The following is a 20,000-nucleotide window of genomic DNA, read 5'->3' as shown; positions in this document are numbered from 1 at the left end:
AATTTTCTTGAATTTTGTGATAAATTAATTTTGATTTAATTTTACTTAATTTGATTCAAGAATTAATTAAACTTTACTTTTGTTTTTCAAGTAACAGTAATTTTCCCTGATATTGTGATTTCACTTAGAAATTTTGAATTTAATACTAAATTTTTATATTTAAAATTTTTATAAGTGTTTTCTTTATCTTACACCAGTATAAGTATATTTAATTATGATTATATTTATGTTAGGTAGAAATATAGAGTGGTAATTGATTTGCTTTCCTTCAATTTATTTGAAGTGACTTAGAACCAGGGAAGTACTTAGACTTCTGAAATCAGGGAAATACTTAGAGTTTGAAAGTTGTTGATGGAGTGATGCCCTTTGGATATAATTTAATTAAATTACTTACCAAGATTACCTCACACCTGTTTTTGATGAACTTAGTCTGATTTTCTGCAATACTGGTAAGTGTTAAGGGATCACTGTTGCCTTTAGAGTATTCAGTCGTTTAAACGTGGTTATGAGGGTTCAGGTGTCTGGCTTTTTGTGAGGTAATATTTGATGCATGGTAACCAGATACTTGGCACTTCGTAACTATATATGATATATATATATATATATATATATATATATATATATATATATATTATATATTATAATAAAATAATAAGTGAATTATGAAAGTGGATTACAAGCTAAACGTAACGATGAATAAAAGATCTGCTTTTTAAATTTTTAAATTGGGGAAAAAATGATATAATAGAAAAGTAGGCATAAATAAAAAACAGAAAAAAACCGAAATTACATTATATTATATTATATATATATAATATTATATATATATATAGTTATATATTATATTATATATATAAGATATATATGTGTGTGTGTTGTGTGTGTGTGTGTGTGTGTGTGAGTGTAAATTAAACCCTAGTATATGATCGCACTCGAATAGCAGATCAAGCGAACGACAGAGCAAAATCTTAACAAATCAAAAGATGCAGAAACAAAGAAACACAGAAAGAAAATCCACACGAAAACCTCCTCTCTCTTCTTCTCTCCTCTCGCTTAATCTCTCTCTCTCTCTCTTTATCTCTCTCGTGGAAAATACCACCTCGGTATCGTGCGTTCATCCGAGGCTGGTTTTGCCTCTCGGGTTAATCTCATCCTGGTAATAACCTGGGCCCCTTCCACAAAGTCATCCCGATATCCCATCCCATCCCATACACGCGCGAAGAATCCGACAGGTGATATATAATATTGGTGTGTTTTTTTTCTTTCCAATTTTTTTTTTCTAAAGTTCTGAAGAATCTTTTAACTTTTTTAAGTGTCCTATGTTATGAAGAGTTGATTAATTTTTTTTTAATCTCGTCCTGCTAATAACTTAAGGCCCTTCCACAAAGCCATCCTGATATCCCATCCTATCCTATACACGAGCCAAAGAATCCTACAAGTGATATAATGTTGGTGTTTTTTTTAAAGGATGTAAAGAATACTTTTTATATTTTTCAATTAGCCTATACTTTCCACAATATGACAAGCGATATAATGTTAATGTTAATCTATTTTTATTTCTTGATAGGGTCTAAACGATGTTTTTATATCACCTTGTTTTTAACGGATCTTTAATGATTATTTCAGTTTTTTTTAAATGTCTTATCTTGTCCACAACTGAAATGAGATATAATGTTGATTGATTTTTCTTTTGGAAAGGGCCTGAAGAATGATTGCGATTTCTGCTTTAATGGATTCCGTGGGATATTTACTATTTTTATTTTACAACGTTTAAAGAAATGAATTATTCTTTACTTTTCTGGAAGTTGGAGATTCTTATGATATTTGTGAAGACGTTCAAGGATTATTTCTATTTACTTAGTAAGAAACTACGAGGTCTAATTTCCAATTTTTGATGGCCCTACGGCATCAACATTTTTTGTGAATTCTTAAAAAAAAATTTAAGTAAACTAGAAAATTCGATATGTTTTTATGACAAATATTTATGTTGTTTACCTTTTCCATTTACAAGGATATCTTAATATTGTCGACATAATCCCATTGATTACAATAAACATAAGGGTAATTAAGAACTACAATTCTAAAAATAGAATCTCATTTTAATTGCAAACCTAATAAACAAAAAATTCCAAGTTTTTCATTAGAATATTCAACAGGCACCAAAATCAAATTCAAATTATGACCATTTCATTACATACCTCTAACTAATTCATTTGAAAATAATCCAGACCTAATATTCATTTTACGCTAATTAATATTGAAGAGGACTGGAAGCGTGAAAGATATATATGACAAGGCAACATTGTTAACTGAATTTTATTTCGCTAAGAGTACTTTTAAAAGAAGGTACAATACTCAGGGTTTATTCAAATATCAGAGAAGTCTCGTATTCCAAAAGATAGTTCAAGTATCACCGCACTCATACGCAGGTTTTTATTCAGTAGCTGGAGTGTTTGAAATATATATGTGAAAAGCGGATAGAATATATTTAGATTTTACAAGTATGGGGTATTTACACACACTCACACAATATATATATATATATCATATTATATATATATATATATATATATATATATATATATATATATCATATTATATATATATCACATTATATATCTAATCAACTATGATCCTCCTTCGGCCATTATTTCCGAGGTAGAACGAACTGGAAATTAAACAATATTGTTTTGCTTAATTTTGTGAATATAAAAGAGGTCACGGCGATGTACTGATATATATATCACACACACACACACACACACACACACACACATATATATATATATATATATATATATATATAAATATATATATATATATGTTTACACATGGAATAATCACAAGTATAAACAAATATGAATAATAATAAATGCAATGAATAGCATATAATGAATAATACTTAAGTTTTATAATAAATCCCCAATTTTCCTCAAATGAGCACGACAATTTCAGCCGTAGGAATGAAGTGGACGAATTCGACAAAATTCGTAATCCTAATTTGATGGACATAAAAAGGTTTTGAAAAATATCTATAGTACGTGGAATTACTGAGTCATAATTAGAATATGCTATGAAAATAATTTTTGTCAGATCATACACATTCAAGTGACGTTGAGCCTGGACTTAGTATAACAAACAACCCAATTGAGAGAGAGAGAGAGAGAGAGAGAGAGAGAGAGAGAGAGAGAGAGAGAGAGAGAGAGAGAGTCTTTTTTTATCAGTGCAAGCCAAAAAGGTGAAGACATTGTGTAACGTCTACAGAAACCTTTAGAAAACATGAAAAATGAAAATGAAAGGGGAGAGAGAGAGAGAGAGAGAGAGAGAGAGAGAGAGAGAGAGAGAGAGAGAGAGAGAAAATAAATCTTTTTTTTACCAGTACAAGCCAGTACGATGGACAACATTGTATAACTTCTACACAAACCTTTAGAAAACATAAAAAAATGATAAAAAAAAATACGTCTAAAAATATTATAACTAACAAGAAAAAATAAAAAATAAATAAACTGAAATAAGCAAACCGGCGATGAATAAAGCCATAATTGCAAAATTAAAGGAAAACTAATTATAAAAAATGTACACTACAAAAGGAGAGTGAAAAGAAAAAATAAAGCCATAATTGCAAAATCAAAGGAAAAAAATGTTCACTACAAAAGGAAAGTGAAAAGAAAAAAGCCGTAGCTCAAAAAAGAAATAAGAGTGAGAACGTTTTTTCAGATAGGGAGATAACAACATACTGAGTACTGGGAGGAAGATTTTTTTTCCATCAAACCGACCAATCTCGCAAACAAACACACCGTGAAGCAATGACGTCAAAAGGACACGAAGGCCTCCTTAGAGAGAGAGGGAGAGAGAGAGAGAGAAGAAGAGAGAATAAATATACAGTTTACACACACACGCTCACTTTGATGAGAGAGAGAGAGAGAGAGAGAGAGAGAGAGAGAGAGAGAGAGAGAGAGAATACATAATACAGTGTACACACACACTCACATATAGAGAGAGAGAGAGAGAGAGAGAGAGAGAGAGAGAGAGAGAGAGAGAGAGAGAGAGAGAATTTCTTCGAAGCTAATTCTGTGTAAGTCATATAACACTAAGCCTAATTCCCGCAAACACCTGAGGAGAGAGAGAGAGAGAGACGAGAGAGATGAGAGAGAGAGAGAATAAATATTACAGTTTCACACACACACACACTCATTGAGAGAGAGAGAGAGAGAAGAGAGAGAGAGAGAATATGCAGTGTACACAACACGCTCACATTTGAGAGAGAGAGAGAGAGAGAGAGAGAGAGAGAGAATACATAATACAGTGTACACACTCACTCACATATGATAGAGAGAGAGAGAGAGAGAGAGAGAGAGAGAGAGAGAGAGAGAGAGAGAGAGAGAGAGAATTTTCTTCGAAGCTAATTGTGTAAGTCATCATAACACTAAGCCTAATCCCCGCAACACCTGGGAGAGAGAGAGAGAGAGAGAGAGAGAGAGAGAGAGAATAAATATACAGTTTACACACACACACACACACATTTTGAGAGAGAGAGAGAGAGAGAGAGAGAGAGAGAGAGAGAATAATACAGTGTACACAAACACGCTCACATATGAGAGAGAGAGAGAGAGAGAGAGACCTTACCTTACCTTACCTTACATCTTGTTCGGGTTGCCCCAGGTCCCTCAGTGTGAGGCACCTCTAATGTCTACCAGAGAGTTGCTAGTACATCTTCCGGTATATTTTGCATCTTCCAATCTTGGATGGTCTGGGATGCAGTTTAGATATTTGTCGAGCTTATTCTTAAACATCTACGCTCACTCCTGATATATTCCTCAGATGAGCTGCAACGCATTGAATAGACGCTGCATTATCGATGCTGGTGCGTAGTGGATTAATGTCCTGTGTGCTGCCCTTTTTTTTTTTCCTTATTTTTTTTTTCCTGGTATAGTTTTTGGGCACTATTTAATCTACCTCTGCTTGCTCTTTCTGATAGTTTTAGTTCCATGATATTTTCTGCTATTCCTTCTATCTGTTTCCATGCATGAATTATCATGTAGCGTTCTCTTCTCCTTTCTAGACTATATAATTTTAAGGAATTGTAGTCTTTCCCAGTAGTCTAGGTCCTTAACTTCTTCTATTCTAGCTGTAAAGGACCTTTGTCACTCTAGGTTATTGGCCATATCCTTTTGATAGTGTGGGGTACCATATCATATTGCAATATTCAAGTGGACTACGAACATATGTTTTATAAAGCATAATCATGTGTTCAGCTTTTCTTTGTTTTGAAGTGCCGTAACAACATTCCATTTTTGCTTTACATTTTGTCAACAGAGTTGCTATTTGATCATTGCATAACATGTTCCTATTCATCATCACACCAAGGTCTTTACTGCTTCCTTATTTGTGATGGTCCTCATTATTAGGTCCCTTATATGCAGATAGCTTTCTTTCTCTGTCTCCATAATTTATTGATTCAAATTTATCAGAGTTAAATACCATCCTATTTACCTCTGCCCAATCATATACTTTGTTAAGGTCTCTTTTGTAGAGCGTTCCTATCTTCATCACAAGTAATTTCTCTACTTCTTATTCTTGTGTCATCGCGAAACTACTCACTACGAATCCTACACATTATTGTCTATGTCTTCAATCATAATAACAAACAGTATTGCAGCTAACACCGTACCTTGCGGCCACACCGGATATTACCTTGACTTTCATCCGATTTCTCGTCGTTTTGCAATAACTATCTGTTTTCTGTTGTGTAAAAATTCTTTAACCATCTTCCTACTTTATCCACGATATTGTGTTTTCTAATTTTCTTCGCTAAATATTTATGGTCTACTTTATCAAAAGCTTTTGCAAAGTCTAAATAAACCACATCTGTTTATTTCCGCTTTTTATATTTTTGAATATGTTCTCACGGTGGACTAACAGTTGGGTTTGTGTACTTTTTCCGGGTACGAAACCAGGTTGTCCTTTATTAAACAAATTATTTTTTATTAATGTTTCATAATATTTTTCTTCATTACCCTTTCATACACTTTCATAATATGTGATGTTAGACTACAGGCCTATAATTACTTGCCTCTAGTCTTGATCCACTTTTGAAAGTAGGGGGGTAATATATGCTAATTTGTGCTCATCATAAATCTTGCCTGTATCTACACTTTGTCTTAATAATATTGCAACGTGGCTTTGCGATAGAATGAACTACTTTCTTTAACAAAATAGCAGGAATTCCATCAGGCCCTGCAGCAGCTCCATTTTTAATTTCATTAATAGCCTGCACAATATCAGCTTCATTAATATCTATGTCAGCTAAATATTCACTATTTTCATCCCTTACTTCTATATCATTATCTTCATTATCTATTCTAGGGTGAATTCTCTATATCGTTCTGCCAGTATGTTGCAAATTTCCTTTTTTTCATTCGTTAATTCTCCCTTCAATTAATCAGAGCCTATTCTATTCTTCTTTTATTCATCTTCTTCGCATATGAGTATAATAGCTTGGGGTTTTGCTTGATATTTAATAGGGTTTTCTTCCAAGTCCCGTTTTCATTTTCTTTTGTATAATCTTTTGTTCTGCATTTTCTATCTTACTTTTTAGTTCTATAACTTTCCATGCCTTTTTTTCTTTTGCAAGACCTTTTTTCCACTTTCTGATTTTCTGGAACAAGATCCTTCTGTCTCTTGGTATGCATGAATGATGTTACTTTTCTTCTTCGGTATATATTTTTCCACCTATTTTCTCCAATATTTTATATAATATCTCCGTATTTACCCTTAGTCATCACTTACGAAATGTTATCCCAATCTTTGTTTAATTCTTCATTAATTTCTGACCTTTTATATTTTTATTTTTTTCTGTAGAGTTGTATTTTCCATATCCTTCCCACTTTTTCATTTCTTGCTTATCTCTATTTCACTTGCTTTGGAATGAACTGTTAATTCTATGACATTATGGTCTGAAATATTCGCATTATAAACTATTATTTCTTTAACATAATCATCTCGTTCACAAATACTAGGTCTAAAGTATTTTCCTTCTTGTTGGCAGGTGATTTATTTGTTGAATGTTGTATTCTAGTAGCATATCTAATAGCTTTTCAAATTGCCTCTTATCTTCTGCACTACTATTACTCTCTTTTTTATATGTATAAGTACAACCACAATCTCCTATTCGTTCTTTCCATTCTACGAAAGGAAAGTTGAAGTCACCAGATAGGAGAATAGTCCGTCCTTGTGATTTCTACAGTATCATCCAATTTTTCATTATTAAGTCAAAACTCTTTAGTATTAGGAGGTCTATATATTACTATGTCATCAATTTTTCAGATTCAAATTCTACCGCTATTAGTTCACATTCTGAGTTACTATATTTCTCATATATTTGTCCTTGTTTTTTGTCTTTCCCATATATTGCGGTTCCCCCTTGATTCCTATTTTTTCTATCTGATCTATAAGTTTGGAACCCTTTTATTTGATCATCATTCCCAGTCTCTTGGGAATACCAGGTTTCACTTATATTCATTATATCTATTTTCTTTTCTTTTGGCTTTTGGGTTAGTTCTTCTAAGTACTCTATTTTTCTTTTTGAGTTACTCGTAACTAAACCCTGCGCATTCATCACTATGATGGTTTTGCGTGTTTTTTTTCTCCTTCATTTAATACTGGTAGTAATAAGCGATTTTCCCATGTCTCTTTCCTGTTCTGGTATGTTGTTCTTTTTTTCATTCCAGAAATTCTGACATTAAAAAATCCAACTTTCCATAATATTTGATCTTCCTTCATCATAATTATTCATGTGTCTGAATCTGCAATTTTCTCCGTTCTGCAATATCCTCTTGCATAATAAATACAGTTATTATCTCTTGAGTACAATTTCGGAGCTGATGCTTTGAAATTTTTTTGGCTGACACCTCTGCATATCTCATTGGTGGTTTGCTTTTCTCTTTTACTGATATTCTTGATTTCTCTCTTTATTGTTTCTCTCTTATTTTGGATTTTATTACTTGGTTGGTTATTTATTGATTATGATTCATGGCTACAGGGTGCATATATTTGCATTTTTTGTCGAACTTACATCCTTTTCTTCTTTTAGGGTTTTTACATATTTTTGCGATGCAGATCTCTGCAATCATCCCCATATCCATCTAAGTATGCACATTTACCATATATTTCATAGTTTTGACTATCTTAGGATGTTGTAGTAACATCTTTCTCCAAATCTGCAATTCCCTCTTTTCAAAAGGTTGCAGATTTTGTCTTCTTGTCTATTTTTTCCTCTTTCCCGTCATTGTAGATCTGGGTAGAGCCTCTTCGGGATTTGCTTTTCTGTTGTCATATCGTAATTTATTTCTTCGTAGAGAGAGAGAGAGAGAGAGAGAGAATTTCTTCAAAGCTAATTCTGTGTAAGTCATATAACACTAAGCCTAATTCCCCACAACAGACAGAGAGAGAGAGAGAGAGAGAGAGAGAGAGAGAATGGGGGGGGGGGGGAAAGGCTCGTGGTTTTCATCAAGTAACAACCATGCTCCTTCAGACGCCTCACGCAATTTCCGTCCTCCAGCAAATACTTTTCAGAGACAAAAATGGCGAAACTCATCTAAGGTTGATTAACTGCTTCTCTTTTCTCTCTCCATTTGCCTCTCCCATTCTCTGTCTCCCCTTCAGCACCATCCGCCAGGGGGCGCTTCGTGTTTTGGCTCGGTTTCTTCGTGACGTGAAAAGTTACGAACAGACTTTTAAGAACGTATGACCAAATTCGTCCCTCCTGACTGGCAGCATGTGATTAGATTTGGGTAAGAGTTAAGATCGTATTTTTTTTTTTTTTTTTTTTTTTTTTGTGAGGGTGGGGGGTGATGGACATTTATTTTTAGGGGGGTCGATGGTTAGACCTTGTTGGAGGTTTGTGGGTCTCCAAATACTCTTGTTTTGTTGTTGCCTTCATCGATCCCCCACCCCTCTCTCTACTCTCTCTCTCTCTCTCTCTCTCTCTCTCTCTCTCTCTCTCTCTCTCCTGTTTCTGTATCCGTTAACTGTCGTCTTTTCCCTTCTACGCTTCTGTTTTTGATTTTTCTCAGGGCTACTGCTCTTTCTTGCTTTCCTGGACCGCATTCTTATTATTCTATTACTGTGTATCTGTTACAGTAATTTATTTTCCAGCTCCCTTTCTTACTTTTGGTGTTGCAGCGTTCCTGACTTACTGTTTCTCTCTCTCTCTCTCTCTCTCCTCTACGCTAACCCTTTCACTGACACACCTCAATTTGGGGAGACTGAAGACTTCATATTCATCTATCGCCCACTTGTAGCCGATTTCCCTAACTAACAAAATAATATGGCGTACATACTTCTATATTTCGCTCCTCTCAGCCCAGTAGTCTCTATCTTCTCTAGCATGTGGGTCATCCATTCTTTGAAAGCCTGTTTGTCTCGTTATTAGCCTTTCTTTTTTTTCGGGCTGTTGCAAAAGAATGTGCAACCTTATGAATAATAATGAGTTCTCTATGGAAATTAGCAATCAACTGAGGCTGCACAAAAATTCTGTGGTCGTTCATTCTTCATTCGGCAGTACAAGGACGAAAGTGCCAGCGCCTGACGTAAACAAGAAACGCGCGTTGAAGAGTGAATTGCAAGTACACAGAGATTGACAGGTAATAATATTTGCCATTAAAATGCATGACGTTCGTGATTTCCAATTTTCATTGGCGCTGAAAATTCTTAATTCGCGACGTGATAAAAACCTCGCTTCTACATTAAATGACGCAGTTTATTCATCAACTGTTATCTATTTACTTACTGACCTCAACCCCAATGCGAACCCTCCGCCTTCAATTCCTGCGATTATTGCGACAGAAAATAAACTCCTTTCTTATTTCTTAGCATTGCATAACGCTAATCACTTACATTTTTCATTAGTGCCGGTGAGTCGTAATTCGTTCGGTAGCGAAAACCTCATCTCTGCATAAAATGATAATAGTTTGTTTATCTATTGTTATCTATTTACTTACTGATCTCAGCCCCACCATCCACCCACTCCCCATCTCTGTACCTGCGTTTATTGCGTCATGAAAGAAACTTTGTTTTCTAAAAGCAGCTTAAAGGTTCACCTTCCCTTTCGCTCCTTTTGTTCCTTGAGCTTTTTTCCATCAAGGCTTTGCAACATTTAAAGTCCATGACAAGTTCCTCTCGCCTTTGCCTCCAAAGGCGCATTTTGCTTCATTACCCCGATGAAACGTCACTGTTTCTCTGCTCCTCTTCCTTAAAAAGAATAAATAAATAAATAAACAAAAAGTGGATGAAGATTTCTAAAGACTTCAAGGGTCCCTTTTGATGTTAACAGCAATCAGGAGAATGGTTTAGGAGACAAAACGTTCAGGGGGAGGGGGGGGGGGGGGGGCGGTTTCACCCCTTCAAGATCTCTTTTAGACTTAGTTGATCATATTGATAACTTGAGAAATTATGATTTTTCTGAATTTGGATTGATCAGCCAGTATTTGGTCCAGTTTCTCGTAATATTCAGAGGTCTGGATGAGTACTAGGGCAGCAGCTTTGTCTGCCCTTCTTATTGTTATTTCTTGGTTTACTTTCAAGTTTTTAGCAGTTTCTTTCAATTCCCTAGGAAGGATAGAGTTTCTGCGTGATAATTTCTAATACTTTATGTATTACTGTGAGCATTCTGATTCTTCATCGGGGCCTATTGTGGGAAAATTTGGTTGACTGTCAATGAGAATTTCCATGATACCAACGAGTTATCACTGAACCTCAATGCCTGTGATATATTCTGTCTCTTTGTCTGTGAGGACATTTTCACTTCTGAAAATGTACGTCATCAGACCAATGCATGATCTGACCTCCAGCTTAATCGGAGCGCATGGTAAAATCTACGGTCGAACGAAAATTAAAACAAATATACTATATTTTATTAGAAATAATTGTTCTGTACTGTTTAATATGCACATTATTTTTTATATTTTCATTCTAATAAATCATCATATCTTGTCGCGCCAGTACTGGAATCTCATAAATAAATAATAAAAATCCTGTATCTTTAACTCAATGAGAAACCCTATTTCAGACCTCTTTAGCGTCATTTTGACATATCATGGTTTGTGCTGTGCAGCTGTATTACCGACTTCTCTCTCATGACATGACAATCGACAAAAGCGAACTCATGGTTGTTTTGATTCCTGGCCTCTTCGTCCACTCCTTTACGTCTTTTCAAACCCTTTCATTGTTCTGTACAACAACAATAAAGCAGTTTGTAGGCTTACCCCCAGAGTAAGCGAAATCGTCAGGCGGTACTAAGTGTACTACTAAGACGACTTACATTTCAGATGCAAACTCTCATTTGGAACTTTACCGGATTAATCGCAAATACTTGCCAGAGTCAAACTAATATGTAACTTTACAGAATTAATGACCAAATACTTGCCAGAGTCAAACTCTAATATGTAATTTTACAGAATTAATACAGAAATACTTGCCAAGCCACATTAACATGAGCCAGCTGTCAACGCTAGTTAAGGTAAATACCCGAAGGATAGTGTATTCTTTGGATATTGGCTAAGGTGGTTTAACTCTCTCTTCTAGAATTCTTTATTCATCTCTTTAACTCTAACACTATTCCTATGATCTATCATTGAAGATGCTGGTTTACCTTTTTCGGTGGCTTGAGAGTTGAACTTTTTCATTCTTTTATTTGCTCGTTCCTAGCATCGTGAAAAGATATCAATCTAATGGGAATATATAAAACTACGTGAACATCGAAATTACTCGGTCCCGTTTTCAACAAGAGTTTTGGGAATTCAAATATCGCACTACAACAAACGCTAGACATGAGTAACTTAGCAAATATCAATTATTTCCAAATTTAAATGTGAAAATATGATGAAAACAATTTACCATGAAAATCGTGGACACTGCCAATGTTCTTCCACAGTTTCAGAGATTCAAAATAAACTGCAATATCAACATTCTAACTTTCTCGTCTTAAGAAAATGTTGAGGACACCCACAACAGACATCTGTAAATTATATTAATTTGCTTAAAATGAAACTTCGCCAGTATAAACAGTACAGCAGTAAGTGACTCAAGTAGCTATCATTAGCCTTCCGGTTTTTAACAAGTCTTTCGGATGAGGTTACAAGGCCCTGAATGTTTTACAAGTCGCTTGTGACCTACTACATTTAACTGCTACCAGATACGTAACTGTTTAGATACACAAAAATACTATGAGGTTACATGACACGTCCATAAAGCGATATGTCCCGCTCAAGGATCGAACAAATGAACTTTTGCTGGTAACGGTAAAATCCTAATAAGTGGTAAATATATATATATATATATATATAATATATCTATATATATATATATATATATATATATATACATATATATATATATATATATAATCTATATATATATATATATATATCTATATATAATATTATATATATATATACACCCAGTGTAGCACGAAGAAACACGTACTATAGAATATCCTCAAATCCACGGTAGGATATATATATATATATATATATTATATATATAGATATAATATATATAGATAGATATAGATATATATATATATATAGATATAGATAGAATATATATATATATATATATATATATATATAAAAATGTGTGTACACATATTCAAACATATATATAAATGTAGTATATTATATATACACGTATATATATATATATATATATATATATATATATATATATATATATATATATATATATATATACTCATACATACTTTCCTTCCGTCCTATCCATTATATGAACTTCCCAAGAAGTTCACCCGGGGAAAAATTCCCGATGCTGCTGATAACACCTACATGAAGCTGAAAGGAGATATGTCGGTACACAAGGTAACCTTCTGAGCCAACTTTCTGATCTTTACAATCTGGAGAAACAGCTAAATTGGAATTAAATGACAGTGCAGTTGTCTGATCGAGAAATACCAAAGTTATAAATATCAAAAGGAGACACCAAAGTTATATGTATTAACGAGAAAATGCAAAATTGCAGGTATTAAAGAGAAATAACAATGTCATATATTTCAAAGAGAAACGACAAAGTTATATATATTAAAGAGAAATAACAAAGCTATATGGATAACAGAGAAATAAATTTATCTGTATTAAATAGAAATAACAATGTCATATACTTCAAAGACAGACAACAAAGTTACATGTGTCAAAGAGAAATAACAAAGCTATATGTGTTAACAAGAAACACCAAAGTTATATGTATTAAAGAGAAAAAAAGTTATTTGTAGTAAAGAGAAATAGCAAATTAAAGAGAAATAATGTTATATGTACTAAAGAGAAATACAAAAGTTATATGTAATAAAGAGAAATAAAGTTATATGTAATAAAGAGAAATAATAAAATTTTACGAATTAAAGAGAAATAATGTAATATGTATCAAAGAGAAATAACAGAGCTTTACGTGTTACAGAGAAATAACAAAGTTATATGGCCGAAAGAGAAATAATGTTATAAGTATTAAACAGAAATAACAAAGTTATATGTTTTAAAAAGAAACAACAAAGTTATACAAATTAAAGAGGAATAACAAAGGTATATGTATGGAAGAGAAACAACAGTTATATGTTTGAATAAGAAACAACAAAGTTATTGCAGATTCTTTTGGTCTTTAATAAAACGAAAGGGTTTTATTTTCAATGACAAGAGCCTGGCATGACTACAGAGCAATGACTACTCCAGTTACACGTTTTGGAAATATCTTTTTCTTTTGATTTCCCATTCCAACTTCAATGATCTATTGTCGCTTCCGTCATTTATTAAAGCTATATTCATTTCGTCAAGTTATAAAAATTCCTCCGCCTTTTATCATACAACAGAAAACGAAATATTTCCGATCATCAAAAATGAACCCTATTATTCTTCTCAGTAATCACACTAAAATAAAAAAAGCTTCTTTTTTTGCATCGAAAAAATCTGATATTTTTCAAGCATTCTACAAAAAAGTATTCAATACCCATTATGCCATTAACATAAAAACTACAATTCCTTTTCCTTTATGACAAAAACGTGCACTATTTTTAAACCATTTGACATAAAGACTAAGGATTTTTCCAATGCGAGGGACTCATATCTAATCGGTGATATGGATCTTTACACAGAATCTATTCTGTTTCCACTCAGAACAAATTATAAATCCAGAATTCAATGAATCAATCAAATCAGCATTTAAATTCATTCTCAGTCATTTCCAAAGTTTAATCAAATCAGCATCTTAATTAATTTTAATCTATTTCCAAGGTTTAGTCAAGCCTCTATCTGAATTAATTTTGAATTTATTTCCAAAGTTTAATCAAATCAGTATCTGAATTTATTTTGATTCGTTTCCAAAGTTTAACCAAATCAGTACCTGAATTAATTTTGATTTATTTCCAAGGTTTAGTCAAATCTGTATCTGAATTAATTTTGAATTATTTCCAAAGTTTAATCAAATAAGTATCTGAAATAATTTTGATTCACTTCCAAAGTTTAATCAAGGCAGTATCTGAATTAATTTTGATTTATTTCCAAAGTTTAATCAAATCAGTATCTGAGTTGATTCTGATACATTTCCAACATTTAGTCAAATCAGTATTTAAATTAATGCCTTTTCATTTCCAAAGTGTAATAAAATCAGTACTTAAAATCATTCTTAGTCATATACAAGTCATATACAAAGTCTACAAAGAATTAAATAATGTTATTTCTTCTGAATAGTCCCTACTCTCGTTTCCCTATAACTTTTTATTTCATTTTATTCTTTATTTTCTATGAAGTCGTTGACGAATAAAGCTATCAAATCACCCATCCTGTTCCTCTTATACACTAGAAACACAAACAAGTACTCTTAACCTAGACTAATATCTTTTATTTTTTGGGGGAAAAGGGGGAATTGAAAGTGGGGGGGGGGGGATAGGGAGGATTGGGTGGAAGGTGATGGAGGGGAAGTAACAAAAAAATATAATAAGGAAAAGAAAGAAAAAAGTTAGGAATTCTCTTGCCAAAACAGAAGCTCCATCGATTGCTAATTACCTTCGTAAGAAGGCTCGCGTTACACAGCCAAGAAAGGAAGATGGTGGAAGAAACGAAAAAGAAAATAGTCACAGAGAAAGAAATTTCGAAAACTGACAGACAGACAGCCAGTATCAAACAGTATGTTTTTATGGAGAAACTACTCAGGCGGAACGTGGCTGCTGGCGTCTCTAGTTCTAGCAAGAAAGTCATGCTGATGGAATAACATTCTTTATTTATGGAGAAAACCACTTGCTCAAAAAGTGTCGAGTTAAATCCACCAGGAAACACATAAAGCAGCAGTGAGTTCCGCACTCTAGTAAGGAACAGATAGAATGGTCTAAACGATTGACATTTAGGTTTTCCAGCTGGGCTGCCAATCCGATGGTCCGAGGTTCGATTCCCGTCTCGAACGCGGAATCAGAGTAATTTATTTCTGGCGATAGAAGTTCATTTCTCGATATAGTGTGGTTCGGATCCCACAATAAGTTGTAGGTCTCGCTGCTAGGTGACCAATTGGTTCCTAGCCACGTAAAAATATCTAATCCTTCGGGCCAGCCCTAGGAGAGCTGTTAATCAGCTCAGTGGTCTGGTAAAACTAAGATATACTTAACTTTGTGGGAATGCGAAGTCTGAAATGCGGTACAAGGCACAGGTTCTTTCTACCAGTGCTTTTAACTAATAACCACTACATTTAATTTATTTATTTATTTATTACGTGAATGACTTTAGAGCTATTTTTTGTAAATAACCTGTCTATATATTAGTTTTTTTTTAAATAACTTATCTTTGTTTCCTTTTAAGGACGTAATTGCAGTAAATAAATAACTCGAAAATAACAAATAACTCAAAATCTATAATAATAGCATCGACTTATTCACATGGCAGTTTTCGACCGAGAAACAATTTTCATTTCAACAATAACAAGGTGGGATCCTACCTCCAGCTTACTTGGAACGCGAGCAAGATTTTCCCCTCACGCTTAAGATGTAAACATTATGTTCCTAACTTAACGTAGATAAAAAAAAAAAAAAAAAAAAAAAAAAAAAAAAAAAAAAAAAAGTGTTAAAATCTGTGGTCAAATAGGGCGTTGTTTCACCAACGAAAATTAAAGTAAATACGCTACATTTTATTAGAAATAATTTTTCTGTACTGCTAAACATGCGCATTATTTATTTTTAACATTTTCATTCTAATAAATAAATCATAAATATTCTATCCTAAATTTCCTGTATCTTTAACTCAACTCTAAACCCCAATTTCAGACCCTTTTAGGCTTTCCTACCCCGCCAATCGGAACAACAACAACAACAACACCAACAACTACAACAACAACAAAGTAGTTTGTAGGCTTACTCCCCGAGTAAGCCAAAACAATGCAATGCTAATGAGTAACAGCAACAACCTTTAATATGCAGCAGTTATTTCACATTACTCTCAGCAACATAAACAATATTTTGCAGTAAGAAGAACCCCAGATTTGAAATAATTACGTCTAACAAACCAATTAGAATGCAACTTCCTCTTTTTTATTCCAAGAGAACCAAGAGGACTCCCAAGAGGAAGGATATGAAAAAAAAGTCCTTGTGTATCCTACACCTGGAGTTACATAAACCACGAAGGAAGCTAGAGTGCTCACGGCTCTGTCTTCAAAGGCTTCCATTTAATTAGTGAACATTCATTTGAACCAGGCAAATGTCTCAGTACGTGACTTGTAAGGGTTCTCTCTCTCTCTCTCTTCTCTCTCTCTCTCTCTCTCTCTCTCTCTCTCTCTCTCTTAGTTTCATAAGAATATTGTATATATGTGACAAAAATTCATATATACTATATGTATGTATATATATGTTTGTATATGATATATATATATATATATATATATATATATATATATATATATATATACACACACATGTATGTACATATATGTGTATGTATATGTATATTATTATATATAAACATGTGTGTGTGTCTGTGAATGGTAGTGCTGTTATATATATATATATATATTATATATATATATATATATATATATATATATATATATATATATATATATATATAATTTTCACTCCTGAGACAAGTTCAGGTCTTGTAATTCCAAGTCAAAGGTGCTTTGTTGATTCCGAGTATCGGAGAGATGACTAAACGAAAACAAAGCAAAAAAAACAAACAAATAAATAAATAAATAAATAAAAATAAAGCTTACTCTGGAGGCATGCAAGATTTTCCCCTCACTCATAAGTTGTAACCTTAATGTAAATTAAAACGTGCCAAAATCTATGGTCAAATAGAGCCTTGTTTCACTAACGAAAATTAAAATAAATACACTATATTTTATTAGAAATAATTTTTCTGTACTGACTAAAATGCTCATTATCTATTTTTTTACATTTTCATTCTAATAAATAAATCATAAATTTCCTATCCTAAAATTTCTGTATCTTTAACTCAACGCGAAACACGTTTTTCGGACCTTTTAGGCTCTCATATAGATCTTCCCTAGCCCCCTACAACAACAACAGGGTAGTTTGTAGGCTTACGCCCTGAGTAAGATAACAGTATACATTAAACAAAATCATCACCACAAATCAAACAATTTAATGAAAAGACATAAAAAACTCCCTCGTACCTCTTCACGTCTCCCCGGCATGGGGCGGAAAAAAAAAAAGGGGGGGGGGGGGGGGAAAGGAAATGGAACGAAGAACGTGCAACAGAGAGGCATAAAAAGGACAAAACCGAATTATGCTTATGTGGTCTGGCTCAAAATAAAAAAGGGTACCCCAGCATTCATCTGGTGTAGGAGATTGAAAACTAATGTCATTTCGTCGGACGGGGCTGCGTCATACTACACGAGTTCAAGGCAATGAAAACAAAGGGGATTCATAAGGGAGTTATCGCAGGTATAAAAAACACTACTCACGCAAACGTCTTGAGGGCAGTGTTACACAAACATGTGTTAAAGTAGGAGGGCCTCGTGTAGCCAGGCTTTCATGTTTCGCTGGAGCCAATCGGGTGTATATGCAGGAAGACGTAGGTGATTTCTAGGCTATGAATTCATAATATAGCACATTTCACTCAAACATTTACGTAGAGCGATGCAAAAGTCTAGGCCTATAGGGAAACAAATGGCCACTTCAAGAAGTACGTTGTGTCACATTTTATTTTGATTATTTTCAGATTCTTTCTAAATCCAGCATTTAAATTCATGTTGACGCTCAGACAGAAAGAGGAAAAAGCATGTTTTTAATGACATGAAAACGGAAAGCGTCTGTGGACGAAAAAAACCCACAATATATTTATAGAGCATCATGGCAAATGAATACGTTTATGCCCAATACCGTTCTACGTGCGCTTCGTTCAAGTGGAGAACGAGCTACCCTGTGGCAGACAACAACCTCATGAACGTCCCGGCAAACATTGCTATGAGTTCCACTGGCCCACCTCTCAGCCCTATTATTGTATACCTCCGCTCCTGCAGTAGATTCACATCAACCGCGCATTTGATGTCTAGGCTAGTCCCTTTCGACGCTCCTGACTTGCTGTTGATAAGCCAATGACAGGGCTGGAAACTCTCAGTCTCTCTCGAGAGTTCACACAGGCAGGATGTATGTTCCATATCTCCTGAGGTATACGTCTTTCAGGAGAGGTGGAACATACATCCTACCTAAATGAACTCTCGAGAGAGACTGAGAGTTTCCAGCCCTGTGATTGGCTTATCAACAGCCAACCAGGAGCGTCGTAAGGATAGCAATTATTTCAGGGTCCGAGCGTGAGGGTTTCCTCCTGTTGCACCTTTCAAACCTTATTATTTAGTCTCAACTTCCCTTTCAGCGCTGAATGACGTCACGGGTCCCATCGCTGGGTCATTGGTCTAACTTTTAGATTCCATTCCACTCCCACGAATTCAAAATAGAGGACAGACATTACAAAATAATTCGCGTCCATTCCATTCCACTGACCAACTCCCACGGTACAAAATACAGTAAACAGATTACAAAATGATTCGTGTACTCACCGTTACATGGCGTAGCAACAACGTGCAGTTTGTAAGGGTTGTTGGGCGTGTTCGATTCCAGATCGGGGCCGGCGTTTAGCAAACACCCTTCGCTGGAATAGAGCTTGATGACATCACCCGGGCCTGCTTCCGCTGCATTTCGGAACAGTTCTGGGGAGGAAGACAAAGGGATGTTGAAGAGACAGACGCCATTGTTGACTCTGGGATTAACTCTTGGCGAGAGATTTATGACTACAGAAAAGTTTCCCCTGACAATTTTTTCTTTGCTTCATAATTGGTTTTTTTTTTCTTTGCTTCTTTACTGGTTTTCATTTCTTTAACTGACACTTCGTATGCTTCCTGATGCAGTCTTTAATTTCTGTTGAAATATTTATATTTTTCTGATATTTACATAAATACTAATTACATATCAACTGATACTTAATATACTTCCTGATATAGTCTTTCATTGCTGTTTAGATATTTATATTTTCCTAATCTTCAAACAAATACTGTTTATATGGATCCACACGCATATCACTCCATTTACCTGTTTATAGTTTGTTTACTGTTATGTAAACTTATCAATTTGGCGATTAAATTTCATGGAAAATGGCTTTTTGTTTTGCAAAACAAGGAAGACTCAATCAACGTGAAAAAAGGATTCTACTGCTGAATGCAAGTTATCTTTGATTATTATTATTATTATTATTATTATTATTATTATTATTATTATTATTATTATTATTATTAATTCTGCCGATTCTAAACCTTCGCTTGCTTCCACCCTGTTGAGATTATATACTCGTATGAAAAAATGTAAACAAAACAAGTAATGCATAAAATAAGATTAATAAGGAAGATTAAAACTAATTAATTAGGGGGGAGTAAAGAAGAAAAATAAAGGAGAAATATCCAATACTTAAAGAGGATAATTAAGATAAAGAGATGGAATGTGAAGG

At 33.9% G+C, this 20,000-nt stretch overlaps 1 protein-coding gene across 7 annotated transcripts in view; it reads right to left on the bottom strand.

Moving 5' to 3' along the window:
* The window catches only part of LOC135212547 (high affinity cGMP-specific 3',5'-cyclic phosphodiesterase 9A-like), a 640,308-nt gene that overhangs the window by 175,130 nt on the left and 445,178 nt on the right, over window positions 1–20,000 (bottom strand). For all 7 annotated transcript variants that reach the window (XM_064246080.1, XM_064246078.1, XM_064246079.1 and 4 more), the window contains one exon: window positions 19,060–19,209. In XM_064246080.1, the coding sequence (XP_064102150.1) occupies window positions 19,060–19,209 (150 nt within the window). The remainder of the gene's footprint in view (window positions 1–19,059; window positions 19,210–20,000) is intronic.

This window comes from Macrobrachium nipponense, chromosome 41 (assembly GCF_015104395.2).
Source record: "Macrobrachium nipponense isolate FS-2020 chromosome 41, ASM1510439v2, whole genome shotgun sequence".
Lineage (NCBI taxonomy): Eukaryota > Metazoa > Arthropoda > Malacostraca > Decapoda > Palaemonidae > Macrobrachium > Macrobrachium nipponense.
The sequence above is the reverse complement of the archived record's forward strand: the minus strand, read 5'-3'. Positions and strand labels throughout refer to the sequence as shown.